At 43.1% G+C, this 25,616-nt stretch overlaps 1 protein-coding gene across 1 annotated transcript in view; it reads left to right on the top strand.

Annotated features, from left to right (window-relative positions):
- Nucleotides 1-1,150: 1,150 nt before the first annotated feature.
- Nucleotides 1,151-25,616, top strand: part of T265_03189 (hypothetical protein) — a gene marked incomplete at both ends in the record, with an annotated part of 52,826 nt that continues 28,360 nt past the window's right edge. The window contains 3 exons of the mRNA XM_009167608.1: nucleotides 1,151-1,409; nucleotides 4,197-4,829; nucleotides 19,299-19,540. Of these exons, the coding sequence (XP_009165872.1) occupies nucleotides 4,486-4,829; nucleotides 19,299-19,540 (586 nt within the window). The remainder of the gene's footprint in view (nucleotides 1,410-4,196; nucleotides 4,830-19,298; nucleotides 19,541-25,616) is intronic.

The following is a 25,616-nucleotide window of genomic DNA, read 5'->3' on the forward strand; positions in this document are numbered from 1 at the left end:
GTTGAGGAATTTGGGTTCAAAGATAAGGTCCTGTTCACAATGAGAGTTCAAGTGTTTTAGGATGTTTCTTTATATCATCAGGGAGATGCTTGAGGTTTGTGGCTTCAACAACTGCATTTCGAATGTCACTGAAGCGGCTTCAAGGGCATGTGGAGCCAGGTCATAACTAAGGTGAAGGAATGACTTGGTGAATAAATTGACAAGGTAGCATCTCATGCCAAACGTTCGAGAAAAACAGCGGCCGATTACGAACAGTCATAAGCCTGGTCTAATGGAGCACACAATAAACAGCCAGCGGGCAGCTCCCTGATAGCGGTTAGAGATAAATTTCGCACCACAAAACAATGTGTATGAATGTCAGGGTTTTGTTTTAAATACCAAGATTTCGCTGTATGAACTCACGAAGTCGGGCACAGAGTAAAGCTCGCTCACAGTGTGACTGTGTAGCGGACTAGGACCTTACCAGCGTGTTCGGATAAATTAACAAGCAAAGTAACCAATACAAAATCACAAAATCACAATAGGAAAAGAATGAGTAGTCAAATGAGGACTCACGAATGTGTAGATCCAATAGTCCACTACACCGATCCAAATACAGTAACCGGCTGTGAAAGGAAATATTCACTTGTCGAAATTCCTACGGATGGTTCACGCATGGGTGATATATTCCAAGATAGGAAGATTATCCGCGGCTAAAAATGTCACGAGGATTTATTGTGACGTTCAACATTTGGCAATACCACAGAGATCTAGTCACACTCATTCAGCAGTCAACAAACAGTTCAACGGAGCGTAAATGCACTCGTTCAGCAAAAAGTCAGCAGGTCGCACCGGAAAATTGTGTATTCGTAACATTAAAACAAACGTCATGATACAGTATGTAAGACAGTTACAAAGTATAGTTTTAGTTCAGGAAGAATGGTAAATGTGACAACGAATTACCATTTGAACCGGTTACCCGTGAACTGCCAAGGCGCTTTCCACAGCTAGCTTCTGCATATTAACTTTAGAAAGTGGGGAGAGTGATAAGGACAGGCTAAATCTTCTGCCTTCAAAACATTTCGGAGTCAAGTTTTTTCATGTGTTGTTTTAGTACTTTATTTTTAATGATCCTTCTCAAGGTCACGGCATACCCATTTGGTACCAAAATCGGTTTTGCTACCGTTTAGTGATGTGAATCTCGTCCGTTTCCCATCCTTTAAGTCCTGGATGGAATTTAACTCATCATGGCTCATAGTGTCTTTCCTGATGGATTATCCTACAAATCGCGCCACCTGACCCGCGCCTTCACTGAACCCGGCCGCACCCAGGCTGGGGCACCCATTATTTGCTACATTTCTCACGCGGACAACAGCGTTTTGCAAGTTGAAGTGGAACACAGAGCCGTCGGACAAGACGTTCTTGATAAGGCAAGTGAAAACCGTTGGTTATAACACAGTCCCAAACAGTTGCTTGAGGGTCCATTCTGGATGTTGAGTCTGAACTTTCCAAAATTTCGTAACATTAGCATTGCACTAAACGCTCAAATAAGCTCATTGTATTAAACATTTACAGACTTGATGTAAGGTTGACTAGTGGAAGCTATATGAGTCAGGTCTACTAGTGGACCATGGCATCACTGAGCTCTAGAAACCTAGGGATAGCGGGCTCGATCTGGTATGGTTTTTTAATTGAAGAAAAGATAGAAGATCAAAGTGATATAGTATGGCTTACCAAAATGGAATCGTCGCGGATCCCAAGGTAAGGTCTAACGGTTTTATGCTAGGCGGTGTTTTAAGGAGCCACCGAAGAACTAGGACCCGCTTGGTGGGGTGCTCAGGACTTTGTTATAGTTGTTAGTTGTGTTGTGTCATGTACAGTGTCTCATATACAGTGAGACCGGATAGTTTTTGGATGTTTATTTAATCTTGATGTAACTCCCAGATGTGTAAATTGAGCTACCTTTTGGGTCACTAGGGCGAAATCACACCAATTACGAGACAAGGGGACTACTTTTTAGGGAGAACACGGAAGGTGGGTGGGTTGAATTAAATTTCTCTCTTCAAAGTTCGACTTAAAAACTTGAGCCTTTGCATTGTGCACAAGATCAACGGTGTGGATGGGCAGGTTGTTTTTTATAGACTGGTTATTCGCGCTCTTTTTGTCAGGCCACTGAGATTAGCCAAGTTTCGTAATTCAGGAAATACTGACGAGCTGTTTTCTTTTACTGCGGTTTCTTGAGCGCTCACTCGTTCCTTCCGAACTGGACGCATCGTGCTTCTGCGCCATGTGTAGCGTGTAATGTAATGTAATATGTTCAACCCATGGTCAGGACCTATCTCTTTAGAGGACCTGAGATGATCGTGGAAAGCGGAAAATCGTTTGTTTTGGCTGTTGGCTTGTGTTGTTGGATGAAGCCACCGCGGACCTGTTTCATGAGATCTCGCACGTTCTGCCGAGTAAAGCGTGGTATGAATACGCCTTCTATGTAGCCTATATGTTTCCGATAGTTAGTCCAGGTCACTTGCAGCCGTTATGTACCCTGCTTTTTTTAATACATTACACGTGAAAAGCAGAAAATGACTCGAAGATTCTTATATAATTGTTTTGAATAACAGTTGGGACCGGAGAACAGTCATCTTTTAGCCTATTCAGAGGTCTTGGTTGATGGATGTTCAGTACACGTAGTCTTAAGCTTATGAAAAAGGCGAATATCTAGTAAGCTTGTAATCATGATGTGTTTATGGTTCGAAACCTGTTGGTGGCTTATACGCAACCTCAATGTCTCCTCACCTATACCGGCATTGTTTTCGTCCTTAAGGGAGTGAACATGTTTCTTTATTAAGGCTGCTAAGTTTGATTTTGCTTGCACGACTCCCTAAGCTTACTACTGTCTACATCATTGTAGCTAAATTTCGCTGTAAAAGATCGTTTGTATAGGCAGCAGTAATTTGTAATATTCAGGGAATCGTCATACTCTCACACAGGAGATAACCAGAGGGTCAAATGAAGGTATAAACGCAGTGCCTTTTAGCCTCAAATGACGTAGAATGACCTGAAATAGGATTACAAAGGCAGGCGAGTGACTTTGCTTTGGCTGACATAGTGGAGGTAGTGCTTTGATGATAACATACTGGCCAGTCTTCACCCTCAGCCTATTGTAGCTGCTTCAGTTGCCATACGGGGTAAAGCTGCAGAGAAAGCCTCAACCTGATAAGCTTGAGCATTTGTTACCATAAATTCCAGCTATGTAAACAAACCAGTTGTGAAAAATGCAGCATAAGGCTCATAAAAACCAAGTTATTGCATTTCCTTTTGTTTTAAAGATGTCACCCGTCGCTTGAATCTGGACAGAAAAGTGCCTAGCACGGTTTAAGATTTTTAGAATTAATTCGATACAATAGCCATCGATATTTGAGCCCTATGTTCTTGTACCTACTAAGCGAATAGCATTTTTGGAGCTTGCTTACCGCACATCTGCTTCTAATGCTTTTTGCCAAAGGTTGCGGGGCAGAACAAAGCGGTTGGTCAATGCTTAGAGGTCTAACCTTCACAGTCTCCTGGCCCTTCAAGTTGAAAGTTAGAGCATGCTTGGCAACTTGTTATATAAAAATGGTGTCACATCTGTATTTGTTGCCAAGCACCGCTTTTGAGCCATTGGTTTTGGCCGGTGACCCTAATAGTCCTGTTTATGTGTGGGCGTCCTAACAGTATCCCAGCTCACCTACAACCATTATATTAGCACGGGCGCTGGCCTGTATTTCGCAGAAGCAATCACTTCCGTTGCAGCGTGATGCTTTTTTCGTATTTGTGGCAACAACCATTAATTAGCACGGACGCTGGCCTGTATTTCGCAGAAGCAATCACTTCCGTTGCAGCGTGATGCTTTTTTCGTATTTGTGGCACCCCAATAAAGTATATTAATGACTATTTGCTTTGAGTAGTTACACTCTTCCTGGCAGATAGATCACAACCAATTGACAGCGCATCCAGTACAGTTAAGGTGGCTCAAATATGGAAAAATTCTAGGCGGTTTACTTAACATAGTCCGTTTGTGTGAAAACTATTGGCTGCATGTTTGCAGGCCAGTAAGTACTTTTTGTGATCGACTGGACGACTTACGTTTTTGTACATGTATGTATATCAGCTGGGGCTTTTATTAGTTTATAATGCACCTCACCATTTTCCCAAACTGTATTGTATTTATTCCATCTTAGATTTGTCGGGAGCTTGGCATTGTGGAGGAAGCGGAGTACTTTGGAATTCAGTTTGTGGGTAGCAAAAACGAAATACTGTGGGTTAATAACCGCAACCGGCTTTCCAAACAGCTGTCTTCATCACCTCCCTACCACCTCTACTTCAGAGTAAAATTTTTCATACCTCCAGAGGATATCCTCCTAGAAGGGACGAGGTAAGATATTTTATACACTCGTCATTTTTATTTCTAGGCACCAATTTTACATCAACGTGGTCCGTCAACTAAAGGAGGGTGTGTGGGATGCAGAAATGAATCTTCAAACTCAGGCTCATCTGATTGCACTCATGGCTTATGTACAGTTTGGGAAGTACAACCAAAACACCACGCCCTGTAAATACGCGTGTTTCTGGCCAGATAGTCGAGGAGAGATTCCTCCAGATGCTATAGGTCTTGCGGCAAATTTTCATCGTGGTCTGGACGGATTCACAGTTCAGCACGTGCAATATGAACTTCTCCGCTTAGCTGCTACTGAAGTTCCATCATATGGAATGCACTTTTATGAGGTAAAGGACATTTTTGAAAGACGGCTCACTTTTGGAGTCGGGCCCGAAGGATTGGTGTTGTGTAACACGAATTACACCATCGATGATAAGTGAGTCTGTCACTGTCGATTTTCCGCCATTATTCCGGTTATCTTGGAAAAGAAAGAAAAGTTGCCTAACTAAATAGCATATGCGCTGATCTTGCTCCAGAAGGCTTTGCTTTTGGGCATAAGCTCGGTGAGACGGTCTATCTCTGCAACCCATTGTTCTACTTACACCCGTAGTTTTCGTCTGGTTCTTCCTTTGAATAACGCTGCGTTTATCGTTGGCACAGCTTAATTACTCCAGAAGACCACAGTCAGTTACTGTTTTATCTCAAACCATCAATAGAGGCCTATGCAGTACTTCCGGATATGTTGCAATGATAAAAACTGAACGTGATCCTAATTATTGACTGCGACACAGTTGCTTCACAGCTACCATGTAGTTATGACATAAAAATGAGGATTTCTATTTTATAGACCGTATTTTATCGGGACAAACGACCGAAAAAAGGTGCCTCCACCTTCGTGCAGGAGTGAAATAAAAATATCGTGCTAGAGAAAACAGCCATCAATGAGGCTGACTCAGCATCGTGTGCGAATCTGCACTACAAAGTAGACGTAAAATAGCAGGAAAACTTCAACTTAGCTGTCTGTCAGAGCGGCAACAGCATGTCTCATTGGGTTTTGTTAAGCGCTAACTTCCTAACCACTTGGAAATAAATCACCTGAGTCCAAGCTGTAAGAGCGCAAAGATTTTACGGCGCCCATTTCGGCTGTACCCACTTTTAGTTTGCGTTGCTAAGTAGGGGCTGTTTTCGGCTATTCATTTACTCGTGGTTTCAGATACAAAACAGTCTTCTTTTCCCGGAAGTGTTCTGATATGGATATTGCATATTAAGTTGCTTTAATGATAACATGTCGCCAAGTGTCTACCCATGCGTTGGCTTGCGGTTAATTTTCGTTACGCTAGGATAACATGGTGGACAGTTTTTGTATTTTTTGGCCTCCACGTCGAAGTAGCTAACTGTAGCAACCATAAATTAAGACACTTAAATCTGCCTCATATAAGCGGCGACATGTGGTTCTAACACTGCACATAATGCGGGTTAGAAAAATTTCTCACTCTTTGCTGCTACGTGCAGCTGACACAGTTCAGTCACGATTGATGCTGTCACCAAGATAGGTGAACTTATCAGCGATCTGAAGCTCTAGAGTTGAAGTTTCAAAAAGACGCAGATGACTAAAAATTCTGAAGACTGAGAATACTGAAAATGAGCAGAAGGCAAAGAGCTTATACCAAAAATCAGTGGCCACTCCCAGCATCAAATTTCAAATACATCGTGTGAAAAATAAATCGTCGAATAGCAAATGACGTAAAAATATGAAGACAGCTCTCCAGACGCATCCATTCACAGAGCGGTGTTTGACATTGATGATTATTCTCTTCGTTCTATTCATTTTCTGTGATCGACGGGATACTGATCCGAACAATAAGTTTCCGAAGTTCTCAGATTCAAATAGTTGTCACAAGAACCTTGTCAATTTGGGTAATCTAGGTGACATCGTTTTTGTTTTTGGAAGAGGAAAGAAGGCGTGTTTTTGGACGAACTGACCGAAGTTATCCTGCCCTTTAACACGCACTTTGCACCCACAAAGTGCAAAGTCACGCTTATGGGAATGCAGCCACTGAACACATCGCATGCGATTCAAGGAGGTTCAGTCGAGGCTGTGGAGTGTTCCCCGTATTTTTCGCATCTGCGATTTTGAGACAAAGCAGTATATCCCTGAAGTTTGGAGGACATGTGTGTAAGACTAACATATGGGCCGTTCTGCTGTACGGTTGTGAATCGTGGTCTCTGTAACCAGCCAAACTGCGAATTCTTTAGATCATCAATAACCCTTGTATTTGAACCCTAACTCATATACGTTGATGCCAGCGGCTCCGTGATAAGAGAGATAGCGTGTGTTTGGTTGCGCAGATGGGACTTCAATCGAGGCGTTTGTCCAGCATAAAAGATTTGGTGACCATAAATTGCGCATGGCGAATCATAATGTACCTATTCAGAGTTGCACAAACGGAGAGTTGGTCAACCTCTGACCTGATAGGCAGATATGAAAGGGATTGCGAAGTCTGAGTACCGTTGTTGAGACTTGCCGTGGAGTCTGAGGGGATGGTTTGAAATGGTGTGGGGCATGTCTACAAATCCTGATTGTCCGAATGAGTTTTTAGAAGTGAAGCACCGAGAACCGTCCGCGTTTAAATTTTCAGTACTAAACACTAAACTGAAGTAAAATATATTTTTATTTCCACAGAAGTTCGGACAATGTAATGAAAACAAGACACACGAACTCACAATCCCTTTTGTAGCTTGTCCGACCCACTGAGCCGGTACCATTTAAAGGCAGAATGACATCAATACTTAACGGAGGGATACCTGAACCGAAAGACCACGACTTGCGTTGAGGAGTCGAATTAAAGACGGTCTGGCCAGAGTATACAGCAATCCTAATGGGATGCAGCGTCATAGGGTCATACCTTCACATAATAGAGTGACTGACTGTCCTAAAATCTAGTGATTCCTGCGTATGTGCTCTCTTTTTAGCAACGAACCGTGTTTTTTGAAGAGGTATTTGAAGACCATCGTATAATTGGCTTTGGTATCTATTTTTTATGTGATTCACGACGTATTTCTACTAATAAGTGGGCATATGTTTGTTTACGTTTACTTCGGAAACGCAGTATACTGGCGTTAGCCTGTATTTAAGAATGTTTTTTCTCAAAAATTGATTCACGTCTGATTGTACTGTGATCGCTTTGGCATAAGGTCGCTTACTGTTTCAGAGCTCATTACTATTTAAAGACTGATGTTCTGCACGAGGTTGAAAAACACCAGCCATTACCATGACGTTTTGTGTCCAGAAGAAAGATATACCCAAAGCCTATCTGTCTTTAAGCTGACGTACTTCACTTTTTCTTTATTAGGACTATATGTTCTCTTTTTGGTGGACAGGAAGGTTGTAAATTCCTAATAGGGAGTTGAATTGGACCTGCAATTAGTCAGTGCGTAATTGGTCACCATACTATTTGGACCGGTACGAGTGCTTGTCGGTGTGAGTTGTCAAACGGCGCACACATCTGGTTGTTCGTTGCTGCCAAATCGAGTAAGGAGTGAAGAGTAAACTTACGTGCGCACGACTAACCCAAATCCGGCGCAACACGCAGCAACAGCTGAAAAGTCACCTGGTGTCTGTAGTCGGTAGCGGCTGGAGAGTAAAGGTACCTTGAGCTCATTCACCCTACATTGGTCTTGTTTTCGAGTTTCCGGAATGCAGCAAGTGTCTACTGATAAAGTGTGCAGATTCATTTTCAAAGCAGTTTGATCACCTGTTTGTTTAGGAGTTCACTCAACAACTGCTGACATAGCAATAAGAGAGCTAGATATGAATAGTGATGCGGATTAGGAAATATCAATCATGCTACTCAATCAGTCACTACCCTGGGTGCCTGACTAACTTGTCCGCAAAGTGAGAAGTGAATGTCAAGCGATACAGTTGAAAAGTTTTTCCTTATCCGTCTAGTTTTGTGTGGCAAAGAATGCGACACGGCTGATGTAATTTAAAGACACTTGCAAACCTCGTGTTTTTGTATGTTCTTAGATACTTTGAGGGACTCCTAACATAGACGGGAGAACGAATAGAACCTTCACTCATAGTGTCCGTCTCTATGATATGGCGAGAAGGTAGTGGTCTTTGGCGTAAGACTACGTGCTACAACTTCATGCTTGGAGGGTCAGGAGACTGCTTGTCAGACTTCTGTCCACTGACCTACCTGATAGGAGAAACTCCAGATACCGCATGCGCATCCTCTGGTGTGGTTCAGGGATTGCTGAGATGAGAAGTTATTCACAACATGATGAGTTTCAGCCACTTTGTGAGAGACGAACTGCTGCCCACGGATATATGTGTTGATAATGATGTGCTAGCTATCCCTGACTGCTGGTCTTTAGTCGGGTCATTTTCATCGGAAACAAACGCAGTGTTGCTGCACTGTCATTTATCCACACACTCATTCAATTATATTCAAAGCCCTAAAGTTCGAAAACAGGATGGGGGATGGACCTGATGCTAGCCTGCCGTAAACATTCTGGGTTAATAGCACATTCAAACGCGCAATCAGACAACCTGGAAAAGAAGAACAGAGCGAACTTCATTGACACTGGTTAGCCGCTATTCTCTGTAAAGTCTTCAGCCAAGAGCCCATGCTGGGAGAAAAACCGCATCAATATCACCCTAAGCCCTTGTAGTCTCTTTTGTACACTTCTGTCAACTCACACGTTCACCTCGTAGTTCGCGTCATTCTGTAGCAGGTACGCAGAAAAGCAGTCGTCTCCGTAGAGTGTGATTGGTATAAATGGCGCATGGCCGTGCAACCGCAGTTGCTGTTACCGTATGTTTCCATGACTGGACTACCTGCGACATGACCAAACAAACGTCTTCTAATTTCCACACTGACTCAATCCGACACCAAAGACAATTGAGACATCAATGGTCAGCAATCTGAGTGAACTTTACACCATCTGCCCACAGAAGCCATGTCTTGCGACCTCACAACATGTCCCTCACTGTAGTCTGACACATACCTCCCTTGAAACTCAGTGATACCTTTGACGCCGCAGGTGACGCAAGTTAGCAGATGTGATTTGGGCGTTTTAGATTTGGGCACTGGCCTGTTCAGACACACACCTCTTTCTGAGCTTTTTAAATTCACTAGAGCCTCCAGTATTTTCCCTTCATTTGGAAGGCACTTGTTTTGAGACTGCACGCTCTGAAGTATGGTTGTATTTTCTAGGTGCAAGACACGCTAAAATGTGACATGATGATGGTCAGTTAATACAACGGTGCTTCTGTTTTGTCTTCTCCTGCGTACAGCAGATAGGCAGGGTTCTCATCGACAACGAATTGAGTACAGTAATTTTGAAGACCATCCATGACTTACTTTACCAGTTTACCGATGACAAATGTGAAGGAAAAATGGACACCGCGCTTTGTATGGAAGCATTCACAGAACTTCTTATAATTTCTCACAGAACTGAGAGTAAGTGGATATACAGAGTGGATTATTTCCGCGAACCACAAGGACAGGTCTACTTAGAATCGGTAACCTTTTGACAGAATCACACACACCCTTGAGGTCAATGGACACGGAGATTGTGGGTCATGTATACATATGGCGTTCGCTAACATCCGATGAATGTGAAAACATGATCAGTTTAGCTTCCACTCCGTCGAACTCCTGCTTGATGCTCAAGGGTCATGGCTTCGCATGTTCCTTAAGACTTCGAAAAATAAGTGACGCCAGAAGGTCTAATTACAACACAAGCAACATTGATACATCTGTGGCCGCGACATTAACTTCGAATACCGTTTTGAAGATAAGCACTGCCTTGATTATCCCACTTTCTCCACAAGTTCAAACATTTGCACTTTTTCAATGCTGAGCAAATGCTCCACGTGCTACACTGGTTTTTGTTCAACTCCACTGTAAGCTATGAAGTGGTCTTTTTGTTCTACGCGGAAACTGAGCATCTACATTCTGTGCTGTCGTCATATCGCCGTGTCGATACCAGAACTGAATCCGCTATTTATTCTGGTAGTTTAATTGCTTGCCTTTTCCACGCTACTCATGTGTTTAGCTCTCTAATGGTCAGTGGCAACCAACGTTCCCCTAGGGCACTTTATTTTTAATGCGTTAGGAACAAGTCAAAATGTCAGATGAAATTACAGATTAAGTGAAATTACATGAACTGGACACGAAATCTTAGTGGTTGCACTGAGGTTAAAGTGACCACTTTCACCACATTTTTGATCCTGTACCACGCATTATGGTCACTTAAATTCTCATGAGCCAGCATTCTCAGATGCTAGTTGTATTTCTTCCCAATCCGTACAATCCTGTAGATATGGGAAGCAGTTCGAAACCAAATGCAAGTAAGACGTTCGTTGTTATTATGGGTTATGTTTGGCAGTCATTTCATTGCTCGTAGATATGATCATCAACTGAATTGCAGATGCTACAGACCTGTCAAATAGTTCCCAAATATCTCATGGTTAGGTCTAATTTCCATTATGTACTCATCATTAGACCAAACACGGGAGCGTTGAACTTCTTCTCCAGACAAGGTTTTACCTCAAAAATCACACGCAGCATTAATCTCCGGAATCTCTCAACAGTAAACGACTCTATCGAGATTATTTTTGCAGAATGAGATTTTTTCATTGAATTTCCCTTCGTCTTTTCTAGAATCAGACCGGAACCTCTTGTTGGTTTCAAGAATCACTGATCTAGTCACCAAAATTGTGGTTGGTTCATTATTAACCGACACCGGTCATTTAACTAAGCTGCTGATGTCACCATTAGATCACGCTCTTCAAACCATGTCCCATGATCCTCGTCTATCTGGGGATATAGCACGCTCTCCCAGACAGGTGAAATATCCTTTTTGGAAATTCTAGGCCCGTTTTGGTTATCCATCAACTAAATTCATTAAGTATAAACCGCATACCATGGCGAAATTAGTTCTAGCTGCTACAATATCGATCACCGAAAAGTAAACGAGTGTGGGACGCAGCCGAGCATTGGAGGCGACGGCATGGTTAGCTAGTTTTGGAACTGGGTAGCTATGCATCGAAGGCGTTAACCTTGATGCATTAGCTCCACTGACCGTGCGATTGGGTCATTGCGACAATGTCATTAACCTTTGGCGAGTTGAGTCCCAGGGTCCCGATCCAGGGAGGCGGCAGTTGTCAATCCGACTCAGTTTACCGGTTAGTGTTTTCATACTTCGGTGCCGGCCATGCACTGTCCTACTGTTGGTTGCTTTCAGTTGGCAAAGGCCTGGGCGAAAAGAACTCTTGGAGGGAGACAGTCCTCCGACATGCAGAGTACATGTCCTAACCAGCGTAATCTATTCATCTATCGTAAGAAACTTCATTTTTCCTAAAACCACCTGGCACACCTCATCATTGCTAATCCAGTGTTCCTACCAGATCCCACCAATGCTTCGGAAACACCGATGGTCAGACACTGAAAACTTTCGTATGTCCTTTTCGTGTAGAGGTTACGTTTCTGATCCATGCAGCAGAACGAATCACACTGCAGCAGTTTAAGCTCTGCCCGTGGCAAACAAACTGACATCACGTCGGTGCCGTTCATCAATCGAATCGAACTGTTCATGTGTGACTAGACCCATGGGACACGCAACTTGGCCTTGGTCATTTGTACCTCCTGATGGTATCATTAAAAACTCCAGATCCATAATCGATGTTGCAGTCTTATTTTGTTGCTTGTTTTGATCATGTACACGATGAATGAAGGTTCCGTAACTCAGTGAACCAATTCTTCTAACTTGAGCCCTTGTCTCTCTAGTCCCTATGGCTGTTGCTGTGATAGTGCAACTTCGATAGGTACCTGCACAGGAGCATTGTGATATTGATCAGCTGGTTTGTCGTCCGCATAAATCATACTTCTACAAACCGGCGAAGATTCTTGATAGAAATGAAAGTGACCGACAGCAGTTTCGTTTACTTTTTTGAACCTATTCGTCTGCTGTCTAGATTACCATCGTGTGTGGATGCAGAAATGCGTTGGGCCAAATGACGTGGTTATGCCAGTTTCCTTGTCAGAATGACCACCCACACGGTCCGTTGACGCGAAACGGTGGCGATGAGGTTATCCCTTTCATTGGGTAAAGAGGGTTCCATTGGATGTTGCAATCCGATTTCACAAATATTCCATCAGCACACACAAGACCAGGTAACCTGCGAGGGTTACACAACCAGCTAGTCGCTCTAACGTTTGTGTATACCACAACCAGAACACGGTTCGTTTGACGCGCCAACAGATGGCACGTATAGCGACCGGCCGGGGTAGGCAATCTTGATGACACTTGAAGGACAAGTGGGCAAGCTCTAGCCAGGGAAATAATTGACCAAGGCTGGTAACTCCACCCAAACTTTGTCAACAACTATCAACGAAGCAACGCTATAGAGGCTCACACAAGCAGCCGTGAGCCAAGAGACCGCAAGTACTTAGGTCCTGTTGTGCTGATTAAGATGATGTGTAGCAGTGCGCCAGGCCACGTCCAGGGTTACCCATTATAGCCTGCACTGATATGCACGCAGAGGACCAGCGCAGCGAAAGCGACAGAGCATATCAATTTCGCCGCCCAAATGGTATTACTCACACTGCAATATGGCTAGCAAAATATCGTCGGTGAATGACTAACAGGCTGGGATTGTGCCATAGGTATTATACAAAGTCAAACCTCGAACTACTTATCAGAAGATATAGGTAAGACGTCAAAAATAGGCATAAATAACTGAATATACTTTGGACGATTAGGAAAGACCATGACGATAGTACATTTTCGCATCCATTTCCAAGACGAAATAACCTCGTCGAACAATATTCTGCCATCCCTTAAAAGGTTTTCTTTGCGGACAGACTGCAACACTTGTCTTTTTCTAATCCAAACAGTTGAGTGATGCTAAAATAGGTTTAAAAAATGCTGCTTGCAATAGAAATACTTCCGTGAGGGAGTGTATATAATTGATTTGGTCTTCCGTTTTTACATGTGATGTGAACGCTGGTCGGGTAGAACTGTTTCCAATAGACCGATATTCTCGTGAAGAAAATAGCCACGGGTAGTTTGTCAAGCGAAGTATCTATGTGAAGCAACTTCCAGGATTGTGAAAACTTCCATCAATTTAACGTATTCAAGCTTTCTTTTCACACAAGAGCAACCTGAACACCGGGTAGGCTTTAATCACAGGCCGCTGAGGAATCAAATGTAACTGAATTTTTGAGTCAATGAAGAGGTACGATCGTATAAATCCATACCATGGCCTATAGGTATCTTTCGTAATCATGGCAGTAGTGCCACAAGTCTGGTATTCTGGTAATCTTTTTCTAGTATGTTTGTATACGTATCAAGATGATGCACAATAGTTCTACCATGACCGTCTGAGACGTATGAGATTGGCACTTGTAGACTGTGGATAATCTGATTAAAACGATGTGGTCTCTCGCAGCTGTGTTACGGCAAGGCATTCTCACACGCAGTCAAAACTCATTACTTATGGGAACACGGCGTGAAATCGTACTTAGAGAACTGCTTTAAAACACTGAGTTATCTGCGAACCATCGTGTGAGTGCTTGAATGGTTATACACTTACGTCTGTCTGGTGCGCGCAATATGATTCGACACATGAAGAAACGAAAAGTCCGACTCTTGTAGCAGCCTAGCACTCTACTTTGCTTCGTCCTCTAACCGGACACATTGGGTCCACCTAAGGTTTACGTTAGATGGAAAGCCGATCAGCAGTATCCTCTATAGCGTCCAGTTGAATTGCGCAATTATTTTTACTGAAGCTTTCAAGATTACACTCACTGCCTGACATCCGGTGTAATCTAACTCAGTAGTTCCGTACTCCTGATCAGACGTGAATCGGGTATCCATGGCGCTTTAAACTTTCTATTTTCAACTGAATAGACTTTGGGTGCTTCTATCGGTCACACATCGAGTGGATGTTGCAGTGCTCATTTCACACATATCGGCTGACTTCGCGTGAACTACGCGACTATGCGTTGACACTACTTACTATTGGCACATCATGTGAGTGGGGCAATCGTTCTTCAGGCACTCCTTCACGAACCGAAGTTTATATGTTACCATTTGTACATTGTGTATGATGCTTTAAATACCCTTAGCTATCAGTAGCTATCATCAACTACCATTATCATTAGCTAGAATAACCAGAAATGGTTTACCAGTTACATATTGTCATATAGACTCAGTCACACGACTACGACGCCACAGAAGGTGCAGGTGGGCGCCGTCGTAGACAAAGCGGCCTATCCTGAGGAAAGCATCACGGAAGCAACACGTAGGAATCCAAAAATACTAGTTGGATGGTTTCGTTACCGAAACACATTACAACGTGGTCTCATACTCGAGCTCAGAAGGTGAAGAATATCAAGATTAGTCGATGTTTTGGTAAGCAGCAGGATCCGAAGACAGGTCTATTTGAATATGGCAACACGTGCGCAACAGGCGTTACGACATGGGTAGGGACTTGGATGTTTACTGTCAAGCAATAGGTTCACCTATCTCTGCTATTAGCGGTATCTTCTCTTATGTTGCATTTCTGAACTTTGATTGATATTGTGTTTAATTGTCGCTCGTGAAAACCGCAGAGTTTTGCGGTAGCGTTCCGCTTATCTGCACGTTTATTGATCTTTGCCGTTATTTATTGGTTACAACATGACGTTGAAATCATTTCTTCTTAGTTACGTCGATAGTACGTTGTCCTGTTCTTTTTTTACCGAACCTTGTGTTTGAGTTAGAGTTTTAATACCATCCAACTAACATAACTTAGAAGCAACATTCAATGAGCAGGTTAAGCTTTCCTAGGTGTGTTCTAGCCATCGGCATTTCATTAAAAAGTGGTGAGTGATTTAAATTGTCTTGCACTTTATCAGCTTAATCCTTCCCTGCACGCTCACCCTGGCGTTATCAGCCTGTACGGTTCGTGGTCGGTAGTCCTGTAGTCTATTTTGTTTTCTTTTCTTTGGGTTGCATAGCTGCCAAGGGTTTTCAGAGGGAGCTTAAGACATTGAGACCCCCTAATCGATTTGAGCAAGCCAATAAGAACGACAGAGTCGCGAACTCATTTGAAGTCATTTCGTACACTCAGACGCCGCAAAGCGTGTAAAACAGGATGGAATATGTTATGCGGTTGAGTTTGTAGAATTTATATAGGCCTGGAACAACGTGACCAGTCACTGAAACTAATGCTGCCACACCGTAACCCTCGGATCTTTCTGGGCGCGGAGGACAGAATTAAAACAACTAATCAATATGGCTTTTAGGAACTTCAGTCTCTGGCCGTTTACTCCGTGACAAGACCTGGGGCGATGAATTGAGTTCAGCTGTATGTCCTATTTTGATTACATGCCTGACGATCGATTATGTGACCCTGGATTCGATCAGAGTTGATTTCAGGCCAACTGACATGAGGCGGATCTTTTGAGCACATGTTGCTTTGTTCTCATGTCAGTCCTACCAATGTATCCACCAACTCAGCTACAGGTGGATGAGTAAATGGAATAATTCCCAGACAAAACGCTTCGGCAATTTGAATAGCGGCAGCAGGACAGGTCGTGTATATGGCTTCATGCACAATATTGTACTATATTATAATTCCGGTGCAGGGATACACTTATTTTCCGCGTAGGCAAGCTGTAGATATCACTTGTGCAAGGAACGTCAGTATATTTGTTTATTTCTAGTGGTGAGGTTGATACTCTTGGCTTATCCTCAGACAGCCCATGCTTAGCATGAAATGGTTCGCAATTTAGGGTAAGACGTGCAACTTCTTCAGTGAATCTTGTATAGATATAGGCTTCCTGCTTGTCGATCGATAGCAGTATGCCATGACGTGAGGGGTTTCTTTTTTGTTCTAGAACTTTGTTCAGCTCACACAATTATTGCGTTCAAAGGAGTCCAAGAGTATAGAGCCTGAAACTGGTAGAGGTGTGTTCACGGAAAACATTATTCATGAAGTTGCTGAAAACTCTGACAGCTTCGACAGATTTTGCCTTTTGGGGCTTATCAGGTAGATATATCCTTATTTTCTGCTTGAATCTAAGTTGCACGCACTTTGCGAAATGAAAATCACTTGAAGACTGATTGGGTTTCAATGAGAGACTCAACCGAATCCTAACTGAATCTCTCGTTCATTGTATTTTTCAGCTGGATGTGTTGCACGAAGGTTAGCTCATGTTTCGGTTGATACAACATTCAAGGTATCACAGCATATTTCAAAAAACAAACGTTTGCGCGTCAGCGTAACACAGGCCGGTAATCTTGTTGTCACTGTTCAGGATTCTGAAAGGAAACCCCGCTAAGTATCTTTGGTAGGAGATCTTGAAACATATGGTGCGCCGCACATTATTCAGAAGAAAATCCGTATGCTATTGAGTACGAGGGAATCTACCGGGTCTGTAGTCCCAGTGTGCATATGAACTCAAAAGTTAGCATTCAACCATATTGCTGCTCAAGTAAGGGATCATTTTTTTCTTAGCTAATGGGAATTACACCTACACGAATAACCTCGAATAGAGTGAAACCAGTAGTGGGCTGTATGGTGATTCTAAGCAATCGTTCCGAAATACTCATGTCAAACAATAGAAACGTTACTAGTTATTGTAACGCATTTATTTTCCAATTACCTTAGTTCTGAAGACAAGGTTCTGTTTGCCTGTCTGGGGATGATGGAGTTTGTTTCTGACGAAACTTAGTTCCTCCAAGCGCATATCAATGTAGCCACTGATATGAGGGGTCTCAGGAGAACCGGATGTCAAGTTATCCTTTGGTTGTTCCACTCATTATACTAGTGAACGTGGACCAAGTGATGTGAACCAGAGTCTTCCACCAACTTCAAATTTATTCCTTTTCATCCAGATTACCGCTTATTCTTACAATCAAAACACGAAGGCTTGTAAATGTATGGTATTGATAATACCCCTTCGTAGAATACGAGAAGAGGACAGTTGTGTCTGTGTTAGTGTGATTGGGCGAAATTTCCGAGTACATTGGATTTCTGTGTGGAAAAATTTGATCTGTCTGTACGAAGTTCTTGCAGTAAGTATAAGGATAGAAGTTTGTTTGAGGCTCTGCTATACATACTCGATTTCACTTCAGTCACGATTCACTTCTGGAGGCTAGAACCTTTGTATCGCCAAGATGACTATTTGAAAACTCGCTTATTTTGTGGTGCTAAGCAAACGTATCACAAAATTAAGTGGAAAATAGAAATCTTTGAAAACTGCTACAATCTCTGTTGCTGAAAAGTAACCGATTTAACGATAGCACAGACAGGGTAGGACATCGTACGGCCGTGACAAATCTTCTGTGGATTGAACAAATATTATGTATACACAGTCCTCCAACGGTACCACTTTTCCTCCGATAATTTTGGCACTCGGTTAGCTTGTCGGTGCTCTTATTGGTTGTTGATCAGGTGAATGTTGATCTGTCCGCCGAGCTTGGTAATTGACTCGCAAACGTTTGGTCACCATACGGGGAGACATCATCAGTGCGCAGTTTTGTGGGTGACCCAGCCCTCGTGTTTCTTTCGGGTGGCATGGCAGCTAGGTCCCGAAAGGGTGTTACAGCTGAAAGATTATCTATATTACCAGTGATCGAAATGATGCAATATTGAGCTGACGATCAATGTTTGGTCGGTTTTTGTTGTATGATAAGTGGATGGACCAAACACGATCCATTTGGCCACTTAGTAACGCGTGAATAGCTGAGAAATCGGGATTTGGGTTTTCGGATCCATGAAAATGAAACACAGCATGCGAGCGAATCGGTTTATTGACAAGAACGCAGCCTCAGTTCGATTTTCGAATTCTGCAGGTAACGCTGGACTTGAAGTAAACGAATGCATCATCCAAAACAATATTGTTTCCAAGCCGTTTCTAGTCTTTATTGGATGACCTCCGCTCCGCACTTTTCTGTTACAGATTTCTTTCTCCCATCAGTGGTTTCAACTACTCGAGGAATCTAACAGTCAACTGAATGGGCACTGGTATCTTACCGAAAACAACTTTGCCCACGAAGAAGTACAACTCGACAAGCATTGATTACACGCTAAACATGTGATCGTTCTCCTAGCTTTGTTTAGACCGGTTACATGTTGCTACTCTGAAGTTGTCAAATAGAGCCGACAATTGACATTCCACTGAAGCAGCGATAGTCACCTGAACCATGCAGGTCATTTCAAAGTTAGAATGTGAATTCGTTCTATTTAACAGCTTAAACCTCCATTCAGTTTGCGTTCAAGCTGGTTTGTCCAATATACCAACCCCTTATCTAGTTTCCCTGGCTGTGCTCGCTAGTTGATGGAGAGGTCATACATGACATCCAATCAGCATCAAACTTACTGCCCACTTGTTGGGCTCACTCAAGGTAACTGATCACTCGATAAAGGCGCTTGACCTGCACTGTGCATTTCAGATCGTTTGTTCTAAATGGATGGGTTTAACAGATTATCACATTAAATATGAGTACGGAAACTTTTCAGTCTTTTAATTGGATAAGGAGCAAAGTCGTTCAAGTGTACTATCCTTTCGGTGCTGCCATGCCTACTGAAGGAGGTACGAGGCTTCCAAGAGGACAAACTAGGAAGCGGAGAAAGGTGACTGTAGGCAAGCCCGAGATGACTAGCTCTTTCCTAACTTGTCTTTGGTATTACAGTGTTTGGTTGGCAAGATGTCCTTGTCAGTCGTCCTTTATTTCTCTGTCGCTTGATCAATCACATGGAAAGTTCATAGATTCGAATTATCTAACTGCATAGTATTGTTCGTTCGTTTTCGTAAGTTGACTTAATTGCCTATACAGGTCTTCTTCAACCGTGTCACCCTTCTTCCATTAGCCTAACGCGAAGCTTTTTCAAATTTCTCTCCAGGTTCCCCTACTGCAGAGTTCAAACTATCACCACGAGTTCTCGTGTCGTAACCTTGAATCTGTTGGAAGATGATGGGAGTGTTAAAGCGCGAAACTATCAGCTTGCCTCGCCGCGTTTGGCCAGCTCCCTGTATCGACTGGTAAACGAAGTTTACGCCTTCTTCCGGTGTGATTCTGTGCGGAAAGAAGTACTGTCGCAAACAAGAAGGGACATACTGGATGCCATCTCGTTTCATCACAACGGTGAGTTCTCCCTGACCATTTGGTTTTACATCAGGTGTCGACCAATAAATCGCAATGCACGCAAGGCTTACAGCTCGTGTCAAGATATGATTTCTTGCTGCACTCTTTGGTTCTTCCTTGACATAACATTTACTACCGTTTTTAGAATTTTGTGCACTCTGAAACAGAGAGCTCAACCTTAGAGCGTAGTAGACTTTAGCTTGCATATTTTCATTACCCCATCAGCACCAGCATCGGTACCATTCCGGGCCCCATACTTTCTCCATCAGCAAAAGTCAGGTTCCCGCCCCCTGAATTCGAAACAATTTCGTTTGGCTGAAATATCTCGAACGCCTAGTCTTCAGTCATTCTCGTGTCACGAGTACCCTCAACAGACTGCTCGCTTAGGTTTTATTTGAACCCCTCCAGTATTTGGCATGATGCAGTTCCCGTGATATTTAGAAAGCCGCTAAAAAGAACTGAGCGTCGGCAATAGTTGAACGTTTCAATAATGTGTATCTCCTCTGTCTTCATGACTGACGCCAGTATTAACAAACCACATAACGTCGCTGTTTGGAAACATTCTTCTAGAACAGAGGATTATGATACCTCACGGAACTTCAGGAAGTCTTGACACACATTCGGTTTACACTCCCGTGCATCACAACGTTCTTTTTTCAAAAGTAAACTTCCGCTTTTCCATCGTTTCTGAAATTCCTGAAATTTATGTTTATGTGGTTTCCTTTCTAGGTGTCATTCCCACGCTTAGCACCGAATTAAGACTTTCACGCATCAGCCAGTGTGCGGTCAGAACCGTCTTTGGCGTAAAGAAATGGATATCGTAAATCACCTTGGAGAATTTGGCGAATTCCCCTCGAAAGCTTCGGTCTCACTTACAGATTTCATTTTATTTCGCCCTTCAGGCGATGTCCCATGACATATATGCTGGTCTTGGAAACCCTTGTCATCGTCGATACCTTCCAGGATGCTCAACGATAGAAAAGGACAATACGATTTCAGTTTCATTGATTACTTTCTAACACATTGGCCATGGTTACATGGTATCTTTGTTCCCCTGACGGATTGTTTCCATCGGCATACTCTATATTAGATCTACCCTTTCCGTTGATATGGTTCCGGCCTGTACTTGTTTTCGTGCCTACGTAAAAGCCGCACCCATTGATGCACGCATGGAAGGTCCAATGAAATAAAAGGAACTTACCGTAACCGAACCACCATGGCTGATGTACTCAGTCAAATAATCAATCAGGGAATCAATGAGACTTGTAGCTAAGACCATTCAGCAAACATGGTGACACTTATTATTGCCGAAGTAAGTTACCGTTTAGCAAAGTTGTTACAGTACTCCTCTGAGGAGCAAAGACGTCCGGTAAATAACGGATTGTTCGCTTCTCGGGAGAACCGGTCTAATCAACCGTTCAAAGTTCCACAGATCATCATCAGTCATCACCAGAAGCTGTAAAAACCGCGTACGTGCTGTACAATGCTTGTAGCTACCACAGTTTCGTCCGCTAATGATTTGGGAAGCTGGGGTAGATAGCTACGAATTGGAAGAAGTAGCTGTTATAATACACTCGGTAGATGAAGTAAAACAGTAGTCTAAAAAGGGGTCATAACTAATCTGTTCATTTGCTTCGTTTCGTATGACAACCAAACCTTTTTTGAACATTTCTCAATTTTGCGAGTTTGTCTCACAGTTCCGTCACAAAGACACTAGATCCTATAGTGATGTGACAGTTTGTGCATCTCCGTGACTCGCTGGGGCTGTCTGTGTAACACCCAGTTTTTCATACCAGGTTGATCACCGGTTAGAGGTCTAACCAACAGTTTCCTGATTCTCCAGAATGGAAGTTGGAACACGTGTAGGTACTTTGAAAAACCTGATGCACTGACATTTCCGCTAAGAACACCTTTCGGGGGTTAGTGTAAACCGATGTATCTGAATGTGTCTGAACTACTACCATTGGCTTTACACAAATATGTTGGGGCACACATCAACCATTGTATCTCTAATTTGCCACAAAAATGTCCCTTTACTTCATGTTTTCAAAGATAGTGTTTATTGATTAAACTTGGTTACTGGGAAACCAAGAACCAGTTAAAGTTTGTTAGTGTCTGACCATCGCAGTTTAGGGATTTCTCTCTGTTTTTGACTTAAAAGCTTGTCACTCATTTCCCTAAGACCAATCCGGGTCATCTAGTATCGCACGTAAAACAAATCTTGATGGATAATCTGGGAGAATCAGAGATTAGCATCGATTGAAAAGTGTGTGCGATAATGAAGTGACATCAACCGATTGATTGATTCTAACCTCACGGTTGAACGTAAAAGTTGATCTCTGCCTCCCTATCTGTCGGTTTGATGGGGAATAGTCTGAACGCAAACGAGGAATTAATAGAAACTGCTCACGCAGATGTCAAGCCTACATCAGCTGTCTGAATGACTGGCTTATCACCTGCGAGGCTACGATTAACTTCTCATAAACCACGGCTAGGAAAACAAGACAGAGGGACTGCTTGTCTGTCTCAATCATCTCGTCATGTAGTATATCACCAAAGCTCCCTCAATAGGCTGTTCTGTGGCATCACACACTGTCTTGTGGCCAGTGACGGACGCTGCTGTAGACTTCACTTTGGATTCACATATTTTTAGAGTGCTCTTCCTCTAAGAGTTGAGGTGTATCTTTTGCTGCCTAGCTAACCATTGTTTCCATGTTGTTATTGCACAGAACCGTTATTAGCCAAAGGTAATGCTTGTGTAACTCCCATAAAGCTGCATTTATTATGATCAGAAAATTTCTCTGTCACAATAAATATCGAGCGCGTCTGAGAGTACTATGTCATACTTAGTGTGTGGTTCTAGACTAGAAAATGTCCTGAGGCAGGTTTGAGTTTTAATCTCGTACTGTTCTCATCTTAGCCAACGGTGACTAGCGTAAGTGGCTGGTGCCGTTGATAGGGTGTCAGTCGGCCTCGATTTCACATGTTCTGCTCAAACTGTGGATCCTGTTTGTCTATTATCGAACAACAATTCTCGGGAATGTGATAGGACCGTGGTTCATCTCATTGGATTTTTGAAATTCAATCAGTATGCTTGCCTCCTAGTGGCTTCCACAAGCCTGTTTGAAGTTAATTTACTCTGGAGTTTTGCATGCCTATCTATTCCAGTGTTTTCCGAAAATTGTATCAGAAACCCAACCCTATTTGATTTGTCTCCTCGGAGTGACACTGGTTATTTGTTCGACATCCGTGTTCTGGTGCACAGTTTGATTGTGTCAAAGCCAACATCGGACTCTATCGATCTACCTACGAGAACTCATGACTCCTATTGGTTTGTGAAGTCTTTGTGCAATTCGTGAGGTTGTTCACGAAATTCGCTACCTTACGATCGATCCCAAATTGTATCGTCACACACGGTAGCAGGCATCGTACGCTGCTGTTTCAGTTGTACACAAATCCGTCGGTTTTCTTAGAAAAAAAAAGAACGAAGAGAGATCTTGAATCGCGCACCTGTTTGGGTTTATGAAGTGCGCTTATTTTCGGCACTCCATTGAGTGCATTGTCTGAAATCTAACAGCAAAACTTTTGACGATCTTAATTGAAACCCATGCGTCTTACCTGCTTCAGGCGATACTCAAACGGCACGTAGACCGAATGTTAGGAGGCATTTCACACCGCGAATATTTAGCTCATCGTTCAGTTAGTATTTTTGTGACTGGAAACAATATTCACAATATCCGCTGTGCAATCCGGTCGTCGAACAACATCGGTTTCGTACTTTCTTCACCTTTGTCAGCTCTTACTTATTGAGTCGATAATCGCTACTACATCCTCTGTACTATCGTGCATGGCCGCTTTTCGAACATTGTTTGATTCCAAAGTGTAAATCCCTTGTTTGCAGCATGTTGTACATATTTGCAACTGCTCCCATTGACTTGGCTCACAAACAGCCGTTCGCTGCAAAAATGTGAAACACCGGTGTCTAGCCCTTTTAACTAGGTTTATCGATTAGTCTCTACGGCAGTACCGCTTTTGCCATTAAGTCTCCAAAAACGACCTGTTCACGTGCCAGTCACTCATTTGGTCTAAAATCATTCCAGTTTGACGCTTGTTTTGTGCATCATTGCATTTTTCTCATTGGTACTGTTTTTTAACAAGTCCCCTAACCGAATAACATGGTTGCTGCCACGATCTACTTAAAGTTTGCAATGTAAGACATAAGTGCCTGCAGCATACTGAGAGCAGTCCTTGGTCGTCTTCGTCAGTCAGTCAGTGTGCTGTATACAAGCCGAATTTTCATACACCTTTGAAATTATCAGGGGTGTGTACCATAATTTTTGCAAGATAGAGGGAGTACAGATAAGATAAATTGAGTGGGCCAGATTGTTACATAGTGACGGACGCTCTCCAGATTGAGCGAGTGTGGCAAATGTATCGTCTGTTATACATCGCTTGCGATATCCTATTAAGAAGAAAGCTCTACTGTTGCTCCAAAAACATCGCTACGGTAAGTCGTTGATTTTTATTTTAATCCGGTGTTCTACGGAAATCCCTAAGAAGTGACATTTCTCAGATCCGGGCACTCTTTATACCAATTCAGTTTCCTACCCATTTCAACCGTACCGGGAAGGCTATTGGGAGCAGTCTGACGAGGCACAGCGAGCTTTGTGCTGCGGAAAATCATATCGTATGTTGTCTCCTTCATGGAAGGAAATTTTAGAAAAGGTTGGCCTTGATAGCCGAACACTTTGATTGTCTAACTGTTGACCATGACCGCCGGCGAATTTTCCAACCCAGTCGAAAAACAAAACTGCGCTTGAATCTGATGCGGCTCCAACCGCGTCTTCTATTCTCACCATGATCAAGGATCCAGCATCTATGTCTTGTTCTTTACACCCTCAGGCTAAGCTAGCCCCCCTACAGCCTAAAGTGTCCGACTGTTTAGTCACTATCTCCCGGAAGAGTCTCCCAAGCTAGCTCTAACAGCGGCTGTTTCGCCGTTTGGACTTTAGTCAGGGAGGGAATGTTCCTCGAGCAAAACCGTACATTCTCCTACTGCCTCGTGGGTCCGAATTTACAGTCAATGACTCAAGCTGAGATATACAGACAAGCAACCGGGAAGTTCGTCTTTCGTTCGCCCCTCATTCACTGAACCTTGCTTACACATTCCTCAGACAAATCTTTTTTTATTCATTTAGCTGTCAGTAACATGGTCTTTGTTGTGTGTCTAAAGGAGCAAAGGATCCGTTTCACATTGCGGTAGTTAATGTCCACACTATATGTCAGAGTAGACCACAGACATATTTTGCTCAGACCGTGTTTTCTCCATCGATCGATATGTACTGTATCTCCGAACCACTTATACAAAATTCAATTTCGGTCACACACATCAAACCATTCGGTTCGGATCCAGACTTCTCGCACTCCACTCTGGGTCTGGTTATCCTGCCGCAGTGGCTCGGTATCCGAGGCATGGGAGTTGTGCTTAGTCCCAGGGACAAATGCGCTTTACCGGATTGGATTCCAGTGAATAGCCGTCTGCGCTTTTCTGTTGAGTGGCCCAGTTAAAAACCGGCGTGGTAAACGGTGTTTTGTTTTCTCAGCGTACACTAACAGATGACAGCTTTGAGTTCGAGAAAGAAATCTTCCATCCAGATTCGTCACGATTACTTCGGTCAGCAAAATGTGCAGATATCTCCTGGGTGATAAGAATATCCAGGTCCACCGACTTGGTCTGGAGGAAGCCCATTTTTGCTGCCGATTTTAGGTTGACGCTCACTGTACAGGTAATGTATAGCTACTTCTTCAGTTATTCAGTGAAAATCATTCGTTTCTAGCCAACATCAATTTTCAGCACAAGCGCCGGCACCAACTGCAATCCAAACCTGGACTCACGTGGACCGTATAACAATGAGCTACCGGTGAAGAGCTCCAATATCAGAATGTCGTTCATTTTAGGGCCCCCAACGTCTCTCTGAGTACAGCATTGTGCAGGCACGTGTATCACCGGTCGATAAAATATCTTCCAGTGCACCAGCTGCGAAGCGTCCCTGTAGTCCACTCGGAACCCAACAGA

This window comes from Opisthorchis viverrini (genome assembly GCF_000715545.1).
Source record: "Opisthorchis viverrini unplaced genomic scaffold opera_v5_44, whole genome shotgun sequence".
Lineage (NCBI taxonomy): Eukaryota > Metazoa > Platyhelminthes > Trematoda > Opisthorchiida > Opisthorchiidae > Opisthorchis > Opisthorchis viverrini.